Source organism: Pygocentrus nattereri, chromosome 11 (assembly GCF_015220715.1).
Source record: "Pygocentrus nattereri isolate fPygNat1 chromosome 11, fPygNat1.pri, whole genome shotgun sequence".
Classification (NCBI taxonomy): Eukaryota; Metazoa; Chordata; class Actinopteri; order Characiformes; family Serrasalmidae; genus Pygocentrus; species Pygocentrus nattereri.
In genome coordinates this window covers 17,774,848-17,794,787 of record NC_051221.1, presented here as the reverse complement: position 1 = coordinate 17,794,787, position 19,940 = coordinate 17,774,848, and the positions used below count along the sequence as shown (strand labels likewise).

The following is a 19,940-nucleotide window of genomic DNA, read 5'->3' as shown; positions in this document are numbered from 1 at the left end:
TATTTCAGTTTGCAACGACGGTGTTAGAACCAAGAAGGCAATATTTATAAATAATAGTCAAATCCTACCTCTCCAGAAGTTCTTCTCCTGCGATCTGGTACGACGAGAGTATTCCCATTACTGCCCGGGACTACAGTAGAACCGATACTCATTCTGGGTCCAACTAACATGTAGCGTTTATCTCCTGATCTGTACTGGATGCTGTGACACAGTGTTCCATCATAATTAGTATCCTGTAAGTACTTGGAGGAATAGTCTGTAGATTTGGAGCACTGCATTACAATCAGCACAATGATACTGATGACAAAAAGCACTGAAACTGAGCCCAGAGTGATGATCAGATAAAATGTGACGTCATTGCCCTCCTCGTCTTTTACTGCGTGTTTAACGTCAGAAGCTGCAAAAGCCTCTTTGGGCTCCACAACTTTGATAATCACAGTCGCTGTTGCTGAAAGTGAAACGTTGCCATTGTCTTTGACCAGTATGACCAGTTTATGCTGAGCCTCGTCTGTTTCTGTGAATGAGCGAAGGGTCCTTATCTGTCCTGTATAGCGGTCCAAACCAAACAGACTGTGGTCGCTCACTTCCTGCAGTGAAAATAATAGCCAGCCGTTGTATCCTATATCTGCGTCATAGGCCCTCACTTTAGTCACCAAATGTCCTGCGTTCACATTACGGGGAACCTCCTCCACACCTTCAGCAGATCCGTTAGAGCTGACTGGATATAAGATCACTGGAACGTTGTCGTTCTGATCCAGAATGAACACGTTCACTGTGACGTTGCTGCTCAGAGGTGGAGTTCCAGAGTCAGTAGCGAGCACGTGGAAGTGGAACGTTTTCAGTGACTCAAAATCAAAACTTTTCAGTGCAAAAACGGTTCCATTCGCCTCATTAATATTCAAGAAAGACGTCATGCTCTGGCCTGAGTTCACGCGATCTATTGAGTATGAGACTTTTGAGTTGTCACCTTCATCTACATCAGCTGCGCTCACAGAGAAAACTGACCAGCCTGGTTTGTTGTTTTCAGCTACATAGAATGTGTATGGGCTTTGGACAAATACAGGCCTGTTGTCATTTATGTCTACCACCTCAACATGAATTATCTTCGTTGATGATAGTGGAGGTGTTCCTAAATCTGTAGCTGTTATAGTAATGTCGTAAAAGGGCGTTGACTCTTTATCCACATATTCTTTAGTAACCAACGAATAAAAATTTGAATCTGATGACTGCTTGAGCTCGAATGGTATGTCCTTGGGTAAACTGCACACCACTTGTCCATTTATACCTGAATCAAAGTCTGTCACTCCCATTAAAGCAACTACTGTTCCTGGAGGAGCGTCCTCAGGGATTTGGCTGGATAAAGAGGTGACATCAATCTCGGGTCGGTTGTCATTTACGTCTTCTATTTTCACGAGCACGTTACACTGCGTGGACAAAGATACTGCTCCCTTATCTGCTGCCAGAATTTTTAAGTCATAAACCTGCTTCTCCTCAAAATTAAGGCCACTTTTTATTCGTAATTCCCCTGTTTTGCCGTCTAAATCAAATAACTCAGAGGCACCATTTCTAAACTTGTTTCGCAGCGTGTATTCAATTTCTCCGTTTACTCCTTCATCTGAATCTGTAGCGTTAATTCGTAATAAAAAGGTTCCGTCAGGAGCGTCTTCTCTCACCGTCACCGTGTACTTTTGTTTACCACAAACAGGTGCATTATCATTGACGTCTGAAACAACAACGGCGATACTAAGAGTTCCTGTTTTCTGTGGCTTCCCTCCATCTACTGCAGTTAATAACAAGTTATGCCTTGCGATGTGCTCCCTATCCAAAAGTCTTTGTAGAACAAGGAAGGGGATTTTCCCCTCATCTCCCAAATCCTCTGTTTCTAAACGGAAAAACTGGTTTGGGCTGAGTTTGTAAGCCTGTAAGCCATTTGAGCCTATATCCGGGTCGTGTGCTCCCTCCAACTGATATCGCGCTCCTGTCATTGCATATTCAACAATCTCCAAATTATAATTATCGTCTATAAACGTTGGTGCATTATCATTAACATCGACAATTTCAACTACTATCTGGTGCATTTCAAGGGGATTTTCGATAACCGCTTTAATGCTGAGTAAACATGGGTTCGTTTTAGAGCATAGCTCCTCTCTGTCGATTCTACGATCAACGAACAAAGCGCCTTCTCTTCGATTTACCTGAAAAAGCTCCTGTTTCGTTCCAGTCACAATGCGCAGGTTCCTGTCAGCCAGAGCCGACGAGTCCAAGCCCAAATCTTTGGCTATATTCCCCAAAACGGTGCCAACCTTCGATTCTTCTGGAAGGGAATAACGTATTTCTGTAGAGGTGCCGCCGCAAAGAAGCAGCAAACACAAGAAAATGAGGACGATACGACCGCACATCTGTGCTCTCTGTGAATCTTCACTCGCCATTCTGTGCGAAATACCTCTGAGCTGCCGAACCAAACACGAGCGCATCATTTCCTAAATTGCAGTTACTTGTGGTTGAAAGTAGATGTCCGCCATGGCGCTTCCTCGGTCTTTGTTACATTCTCTAAACGTGAAGATTCATTAGCTCTGACTAGCCTTTCTATGTCTACTGAACAATGATGCGCCTAAGCTTGAGCATGTCTTTTCTTATAGCGCCACTCTGCGTTGCGGTTTAAAATTGCAGTTTGCTTGGTGAAAATTAGAACAAAAACACACAGGGAATAATCAAAGAGAGAGAGAGAGAGACAGAGAGACAGAGAGAGAGAGAGAGAGAGAGAGAGAGAGAGAGAGGAAGAGACAGACAGAGTCGGAGAGAGAAAGAGAACGAATGAACATATACAAAAACATCCTTCATATGTAAGCAACAAAAAAAACATTAAAATATGAAATATATGATTAAAATAAAAACTGTGAATTGATATTGTCATAAAATGTCAAACTTTTTTTTGTTATTTACTGTATAATTTCATCCAAACTTTTTTCTCAGTTTCATTTTTATAGCTATGTACATGGATACTAAAACATATTGAGCAGAAAGGATTCAAAAGTGTGGGAACGCTTGCTGAATACAATTTCTATCTTATGTATTTATTCTTTTCTATGGTAAGTTTATCAATTATTCCTTCATTTCTATCAAAAAAGTTATAACAACCAGCAATAACAACCATGTTTATTAACTGAAACGTGAAAGGATCTTATCAAGTATTTTATTCAGGTAAGCATTTTGCTGCATATTCCTTCTTTTGGATGACAGGATAAAGTCTTCTAGGCATACATTTACAGATTAAATAATTCTATTCCATGTATGACTCTCATCAGCTAGTGCTGTGTGTATTTCTGTGGTGAACAGTGGCACCATGTGGTCGAGTTACTCAAACCACGTGACAACATCAGCCCCTCCCGTACTGCAAGTTTGTTCTCACGAATTACGTCATTTTCTTTCTACCACCTTGCAGTTGTGGGTTACAATGCAGCAACAACGGCTCTGTTAAGACCACAATCAGATTCACAGTGATAACTGTAACAGAATACTTATTTTATAATAAATAAGACAGGAGTATGTCTCGCCTAGACACTGCTGCAGCGTGGAGATAAAGTGGAATTAAAAAGGGAGAACAATAATAATCTATTTTGAAATTATTAGTTAAAATAGTGCAAGTGCATAATCCGGTCTCTCATGTGATCTGGTACAATAGTGCTGTTATTATTACGATTTTGCTCGGTGCATTATAATATGAATAATAAATATTTTATCATTATTATTATTATTATTATTATTATCATCATCCTCATCATTATAGGCTTGCAATTAAAATAAAAGTTACAAGTTTATATAACCATTTGTAAGATATATTGGTTAATTATGTGATGCCTTTTTAAAAGTTAAATTTTGGTGTGATGTGTAAGCTTTTTGCCACAGGGAGGCGCATGTTAGAGTATCAAATTACAGGCTGCTTCAAAACACACCACACGCCCCTCTCCCCGCCAGCAGCGCGTTTCCATAGCAACGGCCCTTCCGCAGGGCAGGTCGCTGTCTGCGGTGCTGAATTCTGGAGCTTGAGAAACGAAGGGGGGGGTGTGTTGGGGCTGCTGGCGTTACAAAAGACGCTGGAATAGAGAAGCTGTAAAACAACAGACCTCAGAATACATGTTATGTTTATGCATTTAGCTTCTATTATAATATTATTTTCGTTTCTTTATCCCACCCCCATCCCATCATTTGTTCACTAAGAGAGGAACTGCTGTCGCCTAGAAACAAGCAGTCTGCACAGTCAGCTGATGGAGGCTTTGTCATTGCAGTATGAGGGGGAAAAGCAGAAGAGCGGGGGTGGGGGATCTGAATGTAAGACAAGCAGGACATATGAGGGGCTGTATTGATTGAATGCAGAGGGGTGTTGGGAAAGGGAGACACCCCTGTGTGTGTGTGTGTGTGTGTGTGTGTGTGTGTGTGTGTGTGTGTGTGTGTGTGTGTGTGTGTGCACGCGCATGCACTCTGCAGTAGCTCACAGCAGTACTGCAGTCTCTCTCTCTGCTCTGTAAGCTGTGTGGAAGGAATTAGGTCAGCACAAGGAAAGGAGAGGAGTGCTGCCTGCTATCCTCCTGGTTTCTCCTTTCCACTTTAAAATTATTGGAATACTGACAAGGCAGATACAAATGAGATCCTTTCAATGATTTTATTCACACTTCTATATTTACAGAAAAAAGAGTGCTATCATTTGCAGTTAGTAGATACAGCACAGCTCACAATGGTCATAGAAATCAAGCATAATAGTTAAAAGTAGTGAGCATTATATATATGTAAAAAAAGCAAATAAAAAAAATAGAAACAGAGTGAGGTGTCTAAGCCACTTTCCTATGCACCATCTTTAGAGATGACTTCATTTTCATCTTCAGCACCAACCCAACACACACAAAATAAGCACTGTACCATGCAAACAAATGATGCAGCAAGTATACAAAAAAGTCACTTCTGATTCTATTAAAACCATAAGATATACTAACATAGCAATATCATAGTCATTTTCTCCCTCACTTCATTCAGTTCCACAGACATTCAGTCCTCATGATGATAGAAGTGATTTGATCAACATGTGCCTCATTAATAGAATATTCAGCATTTCTTCACTTCAGTACAATAAACTGCAAGCCACTATTATCAAAAGCATGAAATTAATCACGAACACATTGTCATATTACCACGAGGATATGCTATAATTCCAGTTGTTCATATAGAGATTGACAGATGACAGGCATTTTCTGTTGTATAAGATATTCTACTCTTACAAGACAGGAGACAAGCGCTAGAATGTAAACTAGAGAGACAGAGAATGTGATGACATTCCTCCCAGGCAGAACAGATTCATTGAGGTTGAATTGAAGCCATGTATGTCACTGGGAGTTCATGGCCAGTGCATGTACAATACTGCAGTGGCAGAGACAATGATAGGATGAGCAGCATTAGCAACAACAGATAGCCTTAACCTAAAGCCCCACACTCTCTAAATATCATAGTGTTTAGTAAAGCTATTACCTTTTTCAGAACAGATTGGGGAAAGGTTGACAGCACCATAAAATAAACAGTCAAGCTTCCCCTCTTAAAGGACAGAAAACATATTCCCAAAAATAATAATTGTGTTTATATGCTTGTTTGTTGAAGTTGAATCTTCCCCAATTTTGTTCTCAAAAAGGATGAACTCAACTAGACATGGTTACAGAAATGCATTTAGCTAATTATTGGGTTACATGGTCACTGTTAAAAAAAATGTTATATTATTATATGTTATATTTACACAATTTGAAAAAAAGGAGACACTTTTTGGTGGAGGGGACTGCGAGGGGTGATATGTAATATATCAACCTAGGGACGCTTCAGTATTCACTATGTAAATAGATGATCAGTAAAGATGCAAGCAAGCAAAAGGGTATCTGTGCCTAAAATGTAGATGTGCTTGTTCTCTGCCCCAGGATTCTGGTGATTATAAATAGTTGGGCCATTTTAATAGCACAAAAGGAGGATTTGGGGTGAATTAATAATACCTGTTTCCACAAGCTTTGAGAAGAGAATGACCTAGATGCAGTTTTCATCTTTACAGCTCTTCTTTCTTTCGCAGAACTATCAGTTCTTCCTTTCTCTCTCTCTCTCTCTCTCTCTCTCTCTCTCTCTCTCTCTCTCTCTTTCTCTCTCTCTCTCTCTCTCTCTCTTCTCTCTCTCTCTCTTCTCTCTCTCTCTCTCACACACACACACACATGCACACAGACATGCATGCATTAATCTTTTGTCATTCTCCTTCAGCAAGCAGGTCTATCTCTGATTCTCTGGCAATTACCATACAGAATAATCGACCACACTGAGGCCTCCCTTTAACCTTTGACTCCAAGGTTAAAAAGGTCAAATACAAACATATCTTCAAAACACCTACACAAAAAGGGAATGCAGCTGTAAAAATTTGAAGGTAAGCTTTTGAATACTCATAGCCAAACACTCTGTCTGAAGCCAAAACCTCTCTGCAAATCTCTCTCTGTAATATTGTGTCTTCAAACACGCTGACCTCTTGACCCCATGATTTGCACTGCCTGAGGAAGTCATCAGAAGTCTGTGCACATTTTACCAAGAAAGCTCTGAGTACTGTTCACAAATAATATGACACTTTTGAACATGTAGCACAGCTGCAGAATAATAAGATAATGTACTGCATAATCGGGGTTAACAGAAACATAACAATCCACATATTGCACTGCTAGTGTAATAATTTACAAAGAAAAGCACTTTAACAGCCGGCACAAATTAGCAACTGGATAAATCACTGAATAAGGCTGCAAAAGCTTTAAACAGGCCAAGCAGACATAAACATTTCAATATCTTGAAAAAATGAACATTTCTAGGGACATAGCAAAAACATTTTGTATAAAGAAAACAAATATTTAACATCACAATGTCATCACTTAGCTGTTACTTTCATTGTTTTCATTTTGCTTTTGCTTAGAACAGGAATAATGCAGTACAAGCCTAGAAAACATTGAAGTAACACATTCCACAAGATAAGGTGAATATGTTTAAAATAGTGATTTGAAAACATGATTAAAATTACCATTATCAAAACACTTGCATCAGTCCCCGCATAACTCTCTGCTAAATGTCAACACATCCATCCATCCATCCATCCATTTTCTAAGCCACTTCTCCATCAGGGCCGTGGGGGGGTGCTGGGATATGTGCTTATTTGCAGGGTAGTTGGTGGTCTTCATTTGTATGGCCAGAAATTGACTTTGAACAGGAGAAGTGATATGACTCCATGTGTGCACTGCATTACCTCCAGAATTGAAAAACTTTAAGCTGGTTATAAGGTTAAAGCTGCACAACCCAGTAAGTATTATGTATAGATTGTAATACACAGACCAATACATTTGCACTGAGAACCTTTACGTACAGAGAAAGGAACTACTAAGTTTTAATTCAACTGAAAAGACAGTAGCCAGCAGAATGTTTCTGCTGAATAATTAAAGATTAGGCTCTATAAGCAGAGCACTTAGGGGAGTGATTGCTGGAACTTTACAGATTTATGCAACTTTACAGTTGTCTTTTTAAAGATGCACAAAGGTCAATATGACATCATTTCTAAGATGTGATACAAATCATGTAAAACGTACACTTATGTTTGAGTAGGTCAAATAAAATACTACTATAACAAATATTTGTTGAATGTTTCTAAGTGCACTCCATGTCTCGTTCAGCGTCTTTACCATTTACACAACAAACTACTTGTATAAACAACAACACAGATGTGGTACAATACACACAGATACTTAGTATCACCAAACAGTGTTCCTTTTTATCTAATAATGGTTTGAGTTTATGATTTTTGCTTTGCTACTATTTTTTTTTCATAAATATGAGTCCACTGAACACAAAGAAGTAAAGATTTAACATCCATTACAGAAATGTTGCAGAAACAGTTCAGGTTCATTACCTAAAGCACAACATGAGAGTCTCTTCATACCAACGTCTTCTTTGTCCTTCCTTAATTTTATTCTTTATTTTCTGTATTTTAGGCATCCACCCATGTCCATTTGAAGGTTTTGTTGTCCCCTGTTCCTTATTGATTTTTGAGAAGCAGAATTAAAGTCCATAGTAAAGCCTTAGCCATGCAGATCCATGCATGTTGAATTAATATGTATCTTAATGAAATAAAAATATTGGCCGTTCTGAGAGAACATGAGCTTGTGCACTGGGGGTTGGAGTAGCATTACTGATCTCCATGTAAGCACATCCATCAGTCACAACCATAAGCAAAGTCCTTCTCCATCCAGTCTGTGAGATTCTCAGCGTTAATGCAGGAGAAAAGCCAGTGGGAAGTAACTGCTGTGAAGTACATCAAATAGAAGCCTTGTAAGATGTTCAGAAAGGAGGTGCAGACAGGTAGCCAGGTAGAAGGGCAGGTGTTGGGTGGGTGTGGTCCACTGTTCTAGCCAGGTTCTTCTCAACATCACTCCAGCAACAAGGGGTGGGAGGGGGCCTCACGAGGAACTGCTGCTGGTGGTAGTGGATGCCTGCCAACAAGAAAACAATTAGACAATCAAGGGACAAATCTGAACCAACCACATCCCTGTGGTAGTCTAGATTCTGAACACGTCTCATGCAGCCGAGGCCTGTCACTCAAACAAGGGGCTTCAGGCAAAACACTAAAACAACGTGACCTCGGTTTTGACTGACAGGTGACGGGGGAGCTATCCATGAATACCATGCTCAGAGATTTGGTGTGGTTGGGAGGGATGTAAGGGTGATGGGCACGAGGCTGAAAACTGGGTGATTGCTTAAGTTATTTTCCCATCCCTTGGAAATCACATTACATTATCTGTGAACAGGAATTCATCAGAAGACGTATGTGAATCAACCTATTCGCCCAACCAGTCAAACACAATCTAACATACATCTCATCTGTTTCTGTAATGTTGTTTAGGATATTATGAACATCATTATGAATAAATAAACAAACAAATAAATAAATAAACAAATTCATGCATGAGACCATGTGGAGGGTGTGTGTAGAAAGATCTCTCTTCTCTTTCAGTGATTTTCTCATAAAAATTGCAAAGTGAGGGTCTGTATGTGTAAAGATAGCAGTTTCATGCCTGGGAAGGCAAAGGTGGGTGAATGCCCTGTGCAAGGATTTCTTATACTTTGTTTTTTTTTCTCTTTTTTATGCAGTTATGCTATTGTTCAAGCGTGTGATGCATAGGAACAGGCTGCAGCTTCTGTGACAGGTGTGTCTATGTAAGTGTCCCAACAGAGGTGGAGAGAAAGGCATACCTTAATCCCTCACTTTAATCAGGATTACCATTTGAGTCTGAGTCGCTGCCAAACAGACCACAGATTCGACAGTCATTGTAAATACCATTACAAGCATGTCTGCTGGCCAGCACTGCTAATCAAAATGGTTTCAAGTAAAGCCACCCACCACGCTGTTCACTATGACAACACACATTTTGTGCTCAATCTTGCAACCCTTCAAAAGTCTTTAAGCGCTTCAAATGATTAAGTGAGGTCAAAAGGTTTATGGCTTTGTGATGATGTGTGTTGTAATGAAAAGTACTGGATCAAAACTGAATTGAGTTGAATAAATCAGTTCCACAGCTCCTCCTACAACATGACAACTCAAACTCCACATACAAATAAACAACCACCAAAACAAAGAAACAAACAAGAGCACTCATTTCTGAAAAAGTCAAAGGTCAAAGGGCGCTTGGCTGAGGCACTCCAGAGAGATGATGACAGGGCTGCATACCTCCAGCACAGGAAGGGACCTCGCTCATTTTGAGTACTTCAGAACAGAAACAAAAACAAGAAACATGAATTTCAATCATTGTATTATGGAGTGACAAAGAACATTCTAAATCCTGTCACAGATTACACAGGAAGGCCTCAACAAAGAAAAAATGGACGAAACATCAATTCCCATCATTTAATCAAATAAATGGCGTTAATTGATAGTTTTTTTTTTTTCTTTGCCGAGATGCTAAAACATTTGTTTTAGTTTTAAAATTGAATAGATCCAATTGTGGCATTTTTTTCATAGTTTCTATTAGTGTAAATATTTCATAGTTCACAATATGGATAACAAACACTCAAAAACAGCAATGCCCAACAGGAACATTTCTGACCTCTCCTCCTATTGGACAGACTTAAATAGGCCCATTTCACATTGCCATTACTCAAAGGAGGTAAATCTGTTTCCGGTTTAACCAAAACAAGTGGCACAATCAATATTTCAGGCATTTTATTGTTTGTTTTTGTGTTTGCATTACATATTCTAATTTTTGAATTACTACATACATTATGGTCAACATAAACAATTTGTAAAATAATGATGGAGCATATTAAGTATTATATGTAATGGAATTCTACAAGTCCTACATTTTAACTCCTAAACAATCCAGGCTTACTACATACAAAGGTTTATTTTTACATAGCTACAGGGACGTCAACGCAAATTATTCTTAAGTTAAAGATGTTGTTAAGAGATTATAAATCGCAAAGCAGAATGAACTCATTTAATGTTATAGGACAAGAACGAGTCACATAGTCATGGTAACAGTTGCAGCCATGAACACTGTGATGTCCTCTGCTGTCCAAATAACCTGGACTGATTTTGAATGTGTTCTGTGCTTGAATGATTGTATCACAGAAGACATTTCAAAATAAGACTTTTTTTAGTCGGATGAAGAGGAGGTATCAGTGAAGGGGGAAGGATGGTTGTCAGATTAGCTAAAGCTAGAGCTAACAGTTTGAAATTACATGATTTATCTTTATAATATGTTTTTAAAACCAAATGCCACTGCAAGCACACTTTAGAGCCCCATTGACTGGCATATTTGTTATGCTTAAACCAGAAATGCAATAACCTGCTTAAGAAACTGATAGAAGTGGCAAGCTATAAACAGACCTCTGAAGTTGTTTTGGTATTCTGTAGCCAGTGCCATGCCAATATTAGGAACTACAGGTCTAAGCAGGTTTTCTCCACAGAAAAAGATGCCATTGTTGAAAATCTTTTTTCCCCATGGAGTAAAACAGTCTACACCTAGAGTTCTTAAAATTGGCATGATGACAGGACAATTTCTGAGGTCTGTGTGAAAAGGGCTCATATACCTAACAAAATGATAAAGAGTATAAATAGCACAAATTACATTTCATGATTTTAAAAAAATTAGTATGAAAAACATGAATTATTCAGAAGAGGTTGTTCATGAGGCAGGTGATTAGTCAAGAGAAAAAAATCCAAATCCAAATAAGGGGGACAAGTGAAGTGTACTTCTTTCCACCTCTCTCTCCTTCTAACACACACACACACACACATCCACACACACACACACACAGACATACACAAACTCCCTTAAACATCCATAGTGTATTTTCCTCCATGCAATCCATTTGCCTTTCAGTCTGTTAGAAAACATTGACGTTCACCATTATGTTAATTAAATCATTCTATGGATAATAATGACCTATTCTGCATAACCTCTAAATGCTAAACAAGCAAACAACAAAAACGAAGAAGAAAGAAATAAAAGAAAAAAAAATTACACTGAATTTATTTTACTTGATTCAAATGTACACATCCTTTCCACATGAATTAGTTACACCAACACAATTTGTTCTTTCAAGTTTCTTAAGCTGTTAATGTGTAGATGCAATGTATTTTATTTCTGTGGGAATGGAGTGCATAGTTACTGTCAAGAAAGGTGCAAATAAAAGATTGGCTGAAGTTTACATGAACAATAACCAATGGTTAAACCGATGATGTGCTGTGAACTACTGCTATTACTCCAACAACATCTGCAGATCCCAGCTACAGATGTTTAATCTGCACTCCGCTGTTAATTCTCATTTCTGCTTGTACTCGACAAAGTTGCAGTGAATATTTCCATGATGGGAAGGTTAAATCTGGAGTGTTAATGTGTGTGAAGATGCAGTGAAGAGGCAGCAGCAGTAACAGCGCTGAAAGTAGCTCACACAGCAGAGAGAGAAAAGCAACATGTCAGTCAACCTGCTAGCACACATTAACCATGGCTCTTCACCACCAGCATGCAGCAGCTGGCCCAGCAGCCAGAGGGACTGAGAATGAAAGGAACACATGAGAAATGGACAGAATAAGATTTCAGAACATTCTCAACCCCAGTCATTGGGAGTCACTACAATGTATATTTTGCCAGTTCTCCCAGAGCTGGGTGGGTCAGGTCCTGTTTTTTTATAGTTAATTAAAACAAAGACATTGAGGCAGTAGGAACAAAATTCTGTGAAGCATTTTTACTAACAGTGGGTTTAAAGTTTCCCTATTGAGGTTTAATGGGTGTTATAAGAAAGATGAAATCGTTAAAGAGTGCAGGCCCTGGAGGCATGAGTATAAGACTGAGAATCACTACACAATGTAATAAAATGCAAAGAAAAACATTAATAAAGAAGGAGCTCATCTAGATCTCATTTCCCTAAAGCGTTTGTGTAACACAATTATAAAAATCACAGGTAAAGTGAACAATTAAACTTCCATAAAATATTGACTGTTAGTCTAAGTCATTTGGCAATCTGAAAAAAAAGATAACGTTTTTTTTGTCGACACAGGAAGAGTCTATCCATTAAACTAAAAAAAAAAACCAAGTTTAAACAAGTACAAATACACAAATACGAAATTTGCTATCAGTGTGTTAGCTTAACCAACTAAACCACTCCTCAAGGAAGGCTAGTATTTATACAATTATCTATCCAGTACCTAATTCTGTAAATTGATCCATTACTAAATTAAATCAGGCATCCCAGTGAAAGAATTCATGAACCAAAGTGACACTCATCTGTATTTAAAATTTCTATAAAAATTTTGTGTTAAGTATTACTGTATTTATATTTGTTTGTATACATTGTAATGTTTTATGGTATTTTAAGTGGCAAAAAATTATTATCAATTGCATGATTGCACAATACTGTATGTAGAGAATATATTAAGCCCACACAAACATACAGTGTAGTAACAAAACAGGGAGAGTATCAGAAAATACAAAACAAAATGGAGGGAATGTTCAATAATTTAAAGCAAGACATTGCCCACTACAACAAACTGCAAGAGGTGATAAACCTTGATCTGTGACCAATGCGCTCAAAGAGGGAAAAGTAAAACTGAAAAGCTCAGAGCAAAAGAGAATATTCCATGAGTCAAAAGTGACCCTTAAGGTAAGTGAAAAAAACTCAAACTTACGGATATGAAGCAAGACAACAGCTCATGGGTGCCCAAAGGCCTACCATGCAAGGACAAGAAAAATGAGAATCTTGCAGTGGTTTGATCATTTAAGATGGTACTGTGACAGAAATGTTGAGCATCTCCAACAATGAAAGCTCAAGGTCAATAGGGTTCCTGAATCATGGATTTTTATTCCTACCTGCAAAGTGGAGGCAGCTGAGTCACTAGTCTCGGTCAGGCCTGTACTCCTGGGTATACTGGACACGATGTATCTCGCCCCCTTTGGCACAGGCTGCCTCACTACCAGCTTCCCTTTCCTCGTCTCTGCTAGAAACAAACTGTACCAGTAGGCATCGTTGGACACCAGCGTGGAATCGGCGATGGTGGAGTTCCTCTCACTGATCACACTGTTCCTGCAGGGAGGAGCTGCTTTGCTCGGCTTCGCTTTCTGACACTTCAGCACGATGGTCACCAAAATGGTGATCAGTAAGAGAAATGACACCGAGCCCAGGCCGATCACCAGATACAGGTTCAGGTCTGAAAAGATGTCGTACTCTAAAGGCACTTCAGTCAAGTCAGCATAGGTTTTGAGCGCCGTCTCCACCGTGGACAGTTTGATGGTGACTGTAGCAGAGAGCGAGGGCTCTCCGTTGTCCTTGGCGATCACCACCAGCCGTTGGTGGCGCGAGTCTCTGTAGCTGAACATCCTCATGGTCCGGATCTCTCCGTTGTACTGGTCCAAGCTGAACAATGTAGCATCGGTGTTCTGGAGAAACTGGTAGGTGATGCGAGAGTTGTGCACCGAGTCCGTGTCAATAGCGATCACTTTGGCTATCAGAGTTCCTTTATCGGTGGATCTCGGGATTTTTTCCTCCACCACCGAGCCGTGCGCGCGCCATGGAGACACTATAAGCGGTGTGTTGTCGTTCTGGTCCATTATAATGATGTGAACGGTCACGTTGCTGCTGAGCGGAGGAACGCCAGAGTCTCTGGCCTCGATGTGGAAAAGGAACTCCTTCTCTATCTCATAATCAAACGTCTTCAGTGCGTAAAGGTTCCCGTTCTCTGGATTGATGGAGAACAGCATGGACATGGAGGTGTTCGCGATTTCCTTTTCAATTATGAAATACACTAGATACTGATTTTCATGGAGGTCCGGGTCGTGTGCGGTGAGGGAGCTCAATAAAGCTCCTGGTGCGTTATTTTCTACAACCTTTATGGTGTAGAATGACTGTGGAAACTGAGGAACGTTGTCGTTAATGTCCAGCAGCTCTAAAGTCATAGTTTCATTATCTGATAACGGAGGCTTTCCTCTGTCTGTGACGGTGAATGTGATGTCATACTCTGGAACCTTTTCGCGGTCTAACGGTTCTGAAACCACGAGCTCATAATAATTATCAGATGATTCTTTAAGCGTAAAAGGCAATTCATCAGAAATATCAATGTCTATTTGACCGTTTTCTCCTGAGTCTTTATCACTCACACTAACCACTGCTATCACTGTACCTACAGCTATATCCTCTTTAACTGGGCTAGTAAAAGACTTTATGGAAATTTCTGGATGGTTATCGTTCATATCTGTGATTAAAATTCTTACTTTGCACTTTCCAGATAAAGAATTTACTCCTTTGTCTGTTGCCACAATTTCCATGTCATAAATTCTGAAATCTTCGTAATTAATCATTTCTTTAACTCTAATTTCTCCATTTTCTGGATTTAAACTGAAAGTCTCTTGTGTTTTTTCAGAAGTATACAGACTGAAAGAATACACAATGTCTGAATTTGATCCCTCATCTGCGTCTTTTGCGTTTAATTTGACTACAAGGCTTCCAATCGGTGAGTTTTCTGTTAAGTTAATGGTGTAACTTTCTTTTTCAAACTGAGGTGAGTTGTCGTTCGTATCCAGAACGCGCACAATGATGCTGGCTGTGCCCGAGCGCGCGGGGACTCCGCCATCTACAGCAGTCAGTATTAAATTATGAAGAGCCTGTTCTTCTCTGTCTAGAGATTTCGTTAAAATCAAATCCGTAAACTTGGATCCGTCACGACCACTTTGAATTTCAATGGCGAAGTGTTCATTTTCACTGAGAAAATAGGTTTTAATCGAATTTGTTCCCACATCTGGATCAAATGCATTCGTTAAAGAGAACCTCTCGCCCGCTGCAGTCGATTCTGAAATGTCTAAATGTATAACATCCCTCCGAAACTCTGGTGCGTTATCGTTAATGTCCATTATTTCCAGTTCAATATTAAACATGCGTATAGGGTTTTCTATAATTGCGTCCAATTTTAAGAAGCATGTTGTTTTGGATGCACACAAAATTTCCCGATCCATACGCTCTTGAATGTACAAGTCTCCTGTCTCTTTGTTAACCTCTAAGTATTTTTTATTTGCCATGATCTCTAAACGCACCTTACGTTTGTTCAAGGCTTTAACATCCAGTCCTAAATCGGTAGCAAGATTGGAAACAACGGATCCTTCCTCCATTTCTTCAGGAATGGAATAGTGCGTAACAGCAAACGCCATGGTAACGATGGCAGACAGAAGAAAGATGGAAACGTACCTTCTCTGAGATCGTGTAACTGTGTGTATCTCCATAATCATTGCGCGTAAAAGTCGAACGCTGTTAGAATTGAAATCTCAGACAACAAAGCTGAAAGACTGACGATTAACTCACGTCTTATTAACTTGTAACGTACAAGATATCTCAGAAACTCGATACAGGTACACAACAGTACAAGAAGATCAAAGCACTAGAGTGACAAAGGCGAAACACGTATTGGAATAAGGGAGCGTCATGGCGGAGGGGCTCCAAAACAGTTTTTTGGTGAACAGCGACGCGTTGTGCACAGAACTGTAAACAAACAGAATAAATCTTTTTGTTGTGCTTAAAAATGTACCATCGGCATCTTCTTTTAGAAATGTAACTGAAGAAAAAATGAATAGATCATGTCCAAAATAAATGTTATATCACAAAAATAGTACAAGAACGCTAAAAGTACAGAGCACTAAAATATACTCAAGAAGGACAGAAAACATCTAATACTAAATCCAAAAAGACTACTTACCTGTAGGGTGGAGGCAGCTGAGTCACTAGTCTCGGTCAGGCCTGTACTCCTGGGTATACTGGACACGATGTATCTCGCCCCCTTTGGCACAGGCTGCCTCACTACCAGCTTCCCTTTCCTCGTCTCTGCTAGAAACAAACTGTACCAGTAGGCATCGTTGGACACCAGCGTGGAATCGGCGATGGTGGAGTTCCTCTCACTGATCACACTGTTCCTGCAGGGAGGAGCTGCTTTGCTCGGCTTCGCTTTCTGACACTTCAGCACGATGGTCACCAAAATGGTGATCAGTAAGAGAAATGACACCGAGCCCAGGCCGATCACCAGATACAGGTTCAGGTCTGAAAAGATGTCGTACTCTAAAGGCACTTCAGTCAAGTCAGCATAGGTTTTGAGCGCCGTCTCCACCGTGGACAGTTTGATGGTGACTGTAGCAGAGAGCGAGGGCTCTCCGTTGTCCTTGGCGATCACCACCAGCCGTTGGTGGCGCGAGTCTCTGTAGCTGAACATCCTCATGGTCCGGATCTCTCCGTTGTACTGGTCCAAGCTGAACAATGTAGCATCGGTGTTTTGGAGAAACTGGTAGGTGATGCGAGAGTTGTGTACCGAGTCCGTGTCAATAGCGATTACTTTGGCTATCAGTGTTCCTTTATCGGTGGATCTCGGGATTTTTTCCTCCACCACTGAGCCGTGCGCGCGCCAGGGAGACACTATAAGTGGTGTGTTGTCGTTCTGGTCCATTATAATGATGTGAACGGTCACGTTGCTGCTGAGCGGAGGAACGCCAGAGTCTCTGGCCTCGATGTGGAAAAGGAACTCCTTCTCTATCTCATAGTCAAACGTCTTCAGTGCGTAAAGGTTCCCGTTCTCTGGATTGATGGAGAACAGCATGGACATGGAGGTGTTCGCTATTTCCTTTTCGATTATGAAATACACTAGATACTGATTTTCATGGAGGTCCGGGTCGTGTGCGGTGAGGGAGCTCAATAAAGCTCCTGGTGCGTTATTTTCCACAACCTGTATGGTGTAGAATGACTGTGGAAACTGAGGAACGTTGTCGTTAATGTCCAGCAGCTCTAAAGTCATAGTTTCATTATCTGATAATGGAGGCTTTCCTCTGTCTGTGACGGTGAATGTGATGTCATACTCTGGAACCTTTTCGCGGTCTAACGGTTCTGAAACCACGAGCTCATAATAATTATCAGATGATTCTTTAAGCGTAAAAGGCAATTCATCAGAAATATCAATGTCTATTTGACCGTTTTCTCCTGAGTCTTTATCACTCACACTAACCACTGCTATCACCGTACCTACAGCTATATCCTCTTTAACTGGGCTAGTAAAAGACTTTATGGAAATTTGGGGATGATTGTCATTCATATCTGTGATTAAAATCATTAATTTACATTTTCCTGATAAAGTATTTGCTCCTTTGTCTGTTGCTATAATTTCCATAGTATATATTTTGAAATCTTCAAAATTGATCATTTCTTTCACTCTAATTTCTCCATTTTCTGGATTTAAACTGAAAGTATCTTGTGTTTTTTCAGAAGTATACAGACTGAAAGAATACACAATGTCTGAATTTGATCCCTCATCTGCGTCTTTTGCGTTTAATTTTACTACAAGGCTTCCAATCGGTGAGTTTTCTGTTAAGTTAATGGTGTAACTTTCTTTTTCAAACTGAGGTGAGTTGTCGTTCGTATCCAGAACGCGCACAATGATGCTGGCTGTTCCCGAGCGCGCGGGGACTCCGCCATCTACAGCAGTCAGTATTAAATTATGAACAGCCTGTTCTTCTCTGTCTAAAGCCTTTTTCAGAATCAAATCAGCAAACTTGGATCCATCTCGTCCGGTCTGAATCTCAATGCTGAAATGGTCATTTTCACTCAGATAATACGTTTTAACGGAATTTGAGCCAGTGTCTGGATCCACAGCATTAGTCAGTGAAAACCTCTCCCCCACGGTAGTTGCCTCTGATATGTCTAAGTGCATTGTGTCCCTCCGAAAATGAGGGGCATTGTCATTAATATCCATTATCTCAAGCTCAATGTTGAAGAGTCGAACTGGATTTTCTATTGTGGCATCCAGCTTGAGAACACATGTTGTGACAGACTTGGAAGTACAAAAATACTCCCTATCGATCCTCTCCACAATGTACATCTCTCCTGTGTTTTTGTTAACGTCTAAATATTTCCTGTTTGAAGCGACATCCAAGCGCATTTTTCGTTCACTGAGAGTTTTTAAATCCAGGCCCAAATCAGCTGCCAAATTTGCAACTACGGATCCTTCTTCCATTTCTTCGGGAATCGAGTAATGAGTAACAGAAAGAGTTGGCTTAAAGACAATGGACAGCAAGCAGAAAAACGAGACATACCTTATACCTCGCTGGACATTCATATTCGCTTCTTTTGTGAGCTCGAGGCGCAACACAGTCGGTGGAATTACAAATAAATCCAAAAAGAAAAGACGTAAGAAGAAAGAAGCTCGGCCTCAAAGAGCGAGAGCATAAAACCGCAAGGACGGAGGCTGCCACACGAAAGAGAGTAAATACAGGCAGTCCTGCAAGCGAATACTGCGACAGAGGCGTCGCGAAGAGGAACTATAATGGCGTCTACTCGCTCATGGTGAAGCCGGTTTCATGGTGAACAGCGACTCTTTGCGCACAAGATTAGTTCGGCGTGTCTGTGCGTAAAGCACTAGAACACATATATTGTGAAACATTCCATTTGGAGAATGGAACAAAATGCTTAAAATGTGAAAAATTGCAGTTTTAATAACATCAACGCATTAAAGATGATTATATTAGATTATAAGGGCTGCTGTTTTAGAAAAGACTAAGGAAGTCACAGAAAAGATGAATTATTATATTGCAATGAAGCTCAAAATACAGTAACCATTTGAAAGAAAAGAAACATAATATAGTGTAATTCAAAAAGTATTATAAGCCGTCAAATTTTAATAATCATAAAAACTGACCTGAAAATAGCTCAAATAATGCATGATTATTTTATCCTCCTACCTGTAGAGTGGAGGCAGCTGAGTCACTAGTCTCGGTCAGGCCTGTACTCCTGGGTATACTGGACACGATGTATCTCGCCCCCTTTGGCACAGGCTGCCTCACTACCAGCTTCCCTTTCCTCGTCTCTGCTAGAAACAAACTGTACCAGTAGGCATCGTTGGACACCAGCGTGGAATCGGCGATGGTGGAGTTCCTCTCACTGATCACACTGTTCCTGCAGGGAGGAGCTGCTTTGCTCGGCTTCGCTTTCTGACACTTCAGCACGATGGTCACCAAAATGGTGATCAGTAAGAGAAATGACACCGAGCCCAGGCCGATCACCAGATACAGGTTCAGGTCTGAAAAGATGTCGTACTCTAAAGGCACTTCAGTCAAGTCAGCATAGGTTTTGAGCGCCGTCTCCACCGTGGACAGTTTGATGGTGACTGTAGCAGAGAGCGAGGGCTCTCCGTTGTCCTTGGCGATCACCACCAGCCGTTGGTGGCGCGAGTCTCTGTAGCTGAACATCCTCATGGTCCGGATCTCTCCGTTGTACTGGTCCAAGCTGAACAATGTAGCATCGGTGTTCTGCAGAAACTGGTAGGTGATGCGAGAGTTGTGCACCGAGTCCGTGTCAATAGCGATTACTTTGGCTATCAGTGT

General features: G+C 40.4%; 3 protein-coding genes across 4 annotated transcripts in view; all 3 read right to left on the bottom strand.

Annotated features, from left to right (window-relative positions):
• The window catches only part of LOC108430948 (protocadherin alpha-C2-like), a 187,296-nt gene extending 184,717 nt beyond the window's left edge, over positions 1-2,579 (bottom strand). The window contains exon 1 of the mRNA XM_037542896.1: positions 69-2,579. Within this exon, the coding sequence (XP_037398793.1) occupies positions 69-2,477 (2,409 nt within the window). The 5' untranslated portion in view covers positions 2,478-2,579. The remainder of the gene's footprint in view (positions 1-68) is intronic.
• Positions 2,580-4,645: 2,066 nt separating this feature from the next.
• The window catches only part of LOC108430951 (protocadherin Fat 4), a 33,726-nt gene continuing 18,431 nt past the window's right edge, over positions 4,646-19,940 (bottom strand). The window contains exons 3-4 of one of the 2 annotated variants that reach the window (XM_037542636.1): positions 9,770-9,805; positions 4,646-8,534 (exon numbers count right to left, since the gene is read on the bottom strand). In XM_037542636.1, the coding sequence (XP_037398533.1) occupies positions 9,794-9,805 (12 nt within the window). In that variant the 3' untranslated portion in view covers positions 4,646-8,534; positions 9,770-9,793. The remainder of the gene's footprint in view (positions 8,535-9,769; positions 9,806-19,940) is intronic. The other variant, XM_037542635.1, reaches the window with a different exon arrangement.
• Positions 15,776-19,101, bottom strand: LOC119264283 (protocadherin beta-16-like). Its single transcript, XM_037542637.1, has 2 exons — positions 16,280-19,101; positions 15,776-16,065 (listed from the first exon to the last, which is right to left on the bottom strand). Exons 1-2 carry the CDS (start codon positions 18,674-18,676, stop codon positions 15,919-15,921), a joined length of 2,544 nt encoding a protein of 847 aa, XP_037398534.1. The 5' UTR covers positions 18,677-19,101; the 3' UTR covers positions 15,776-15,918.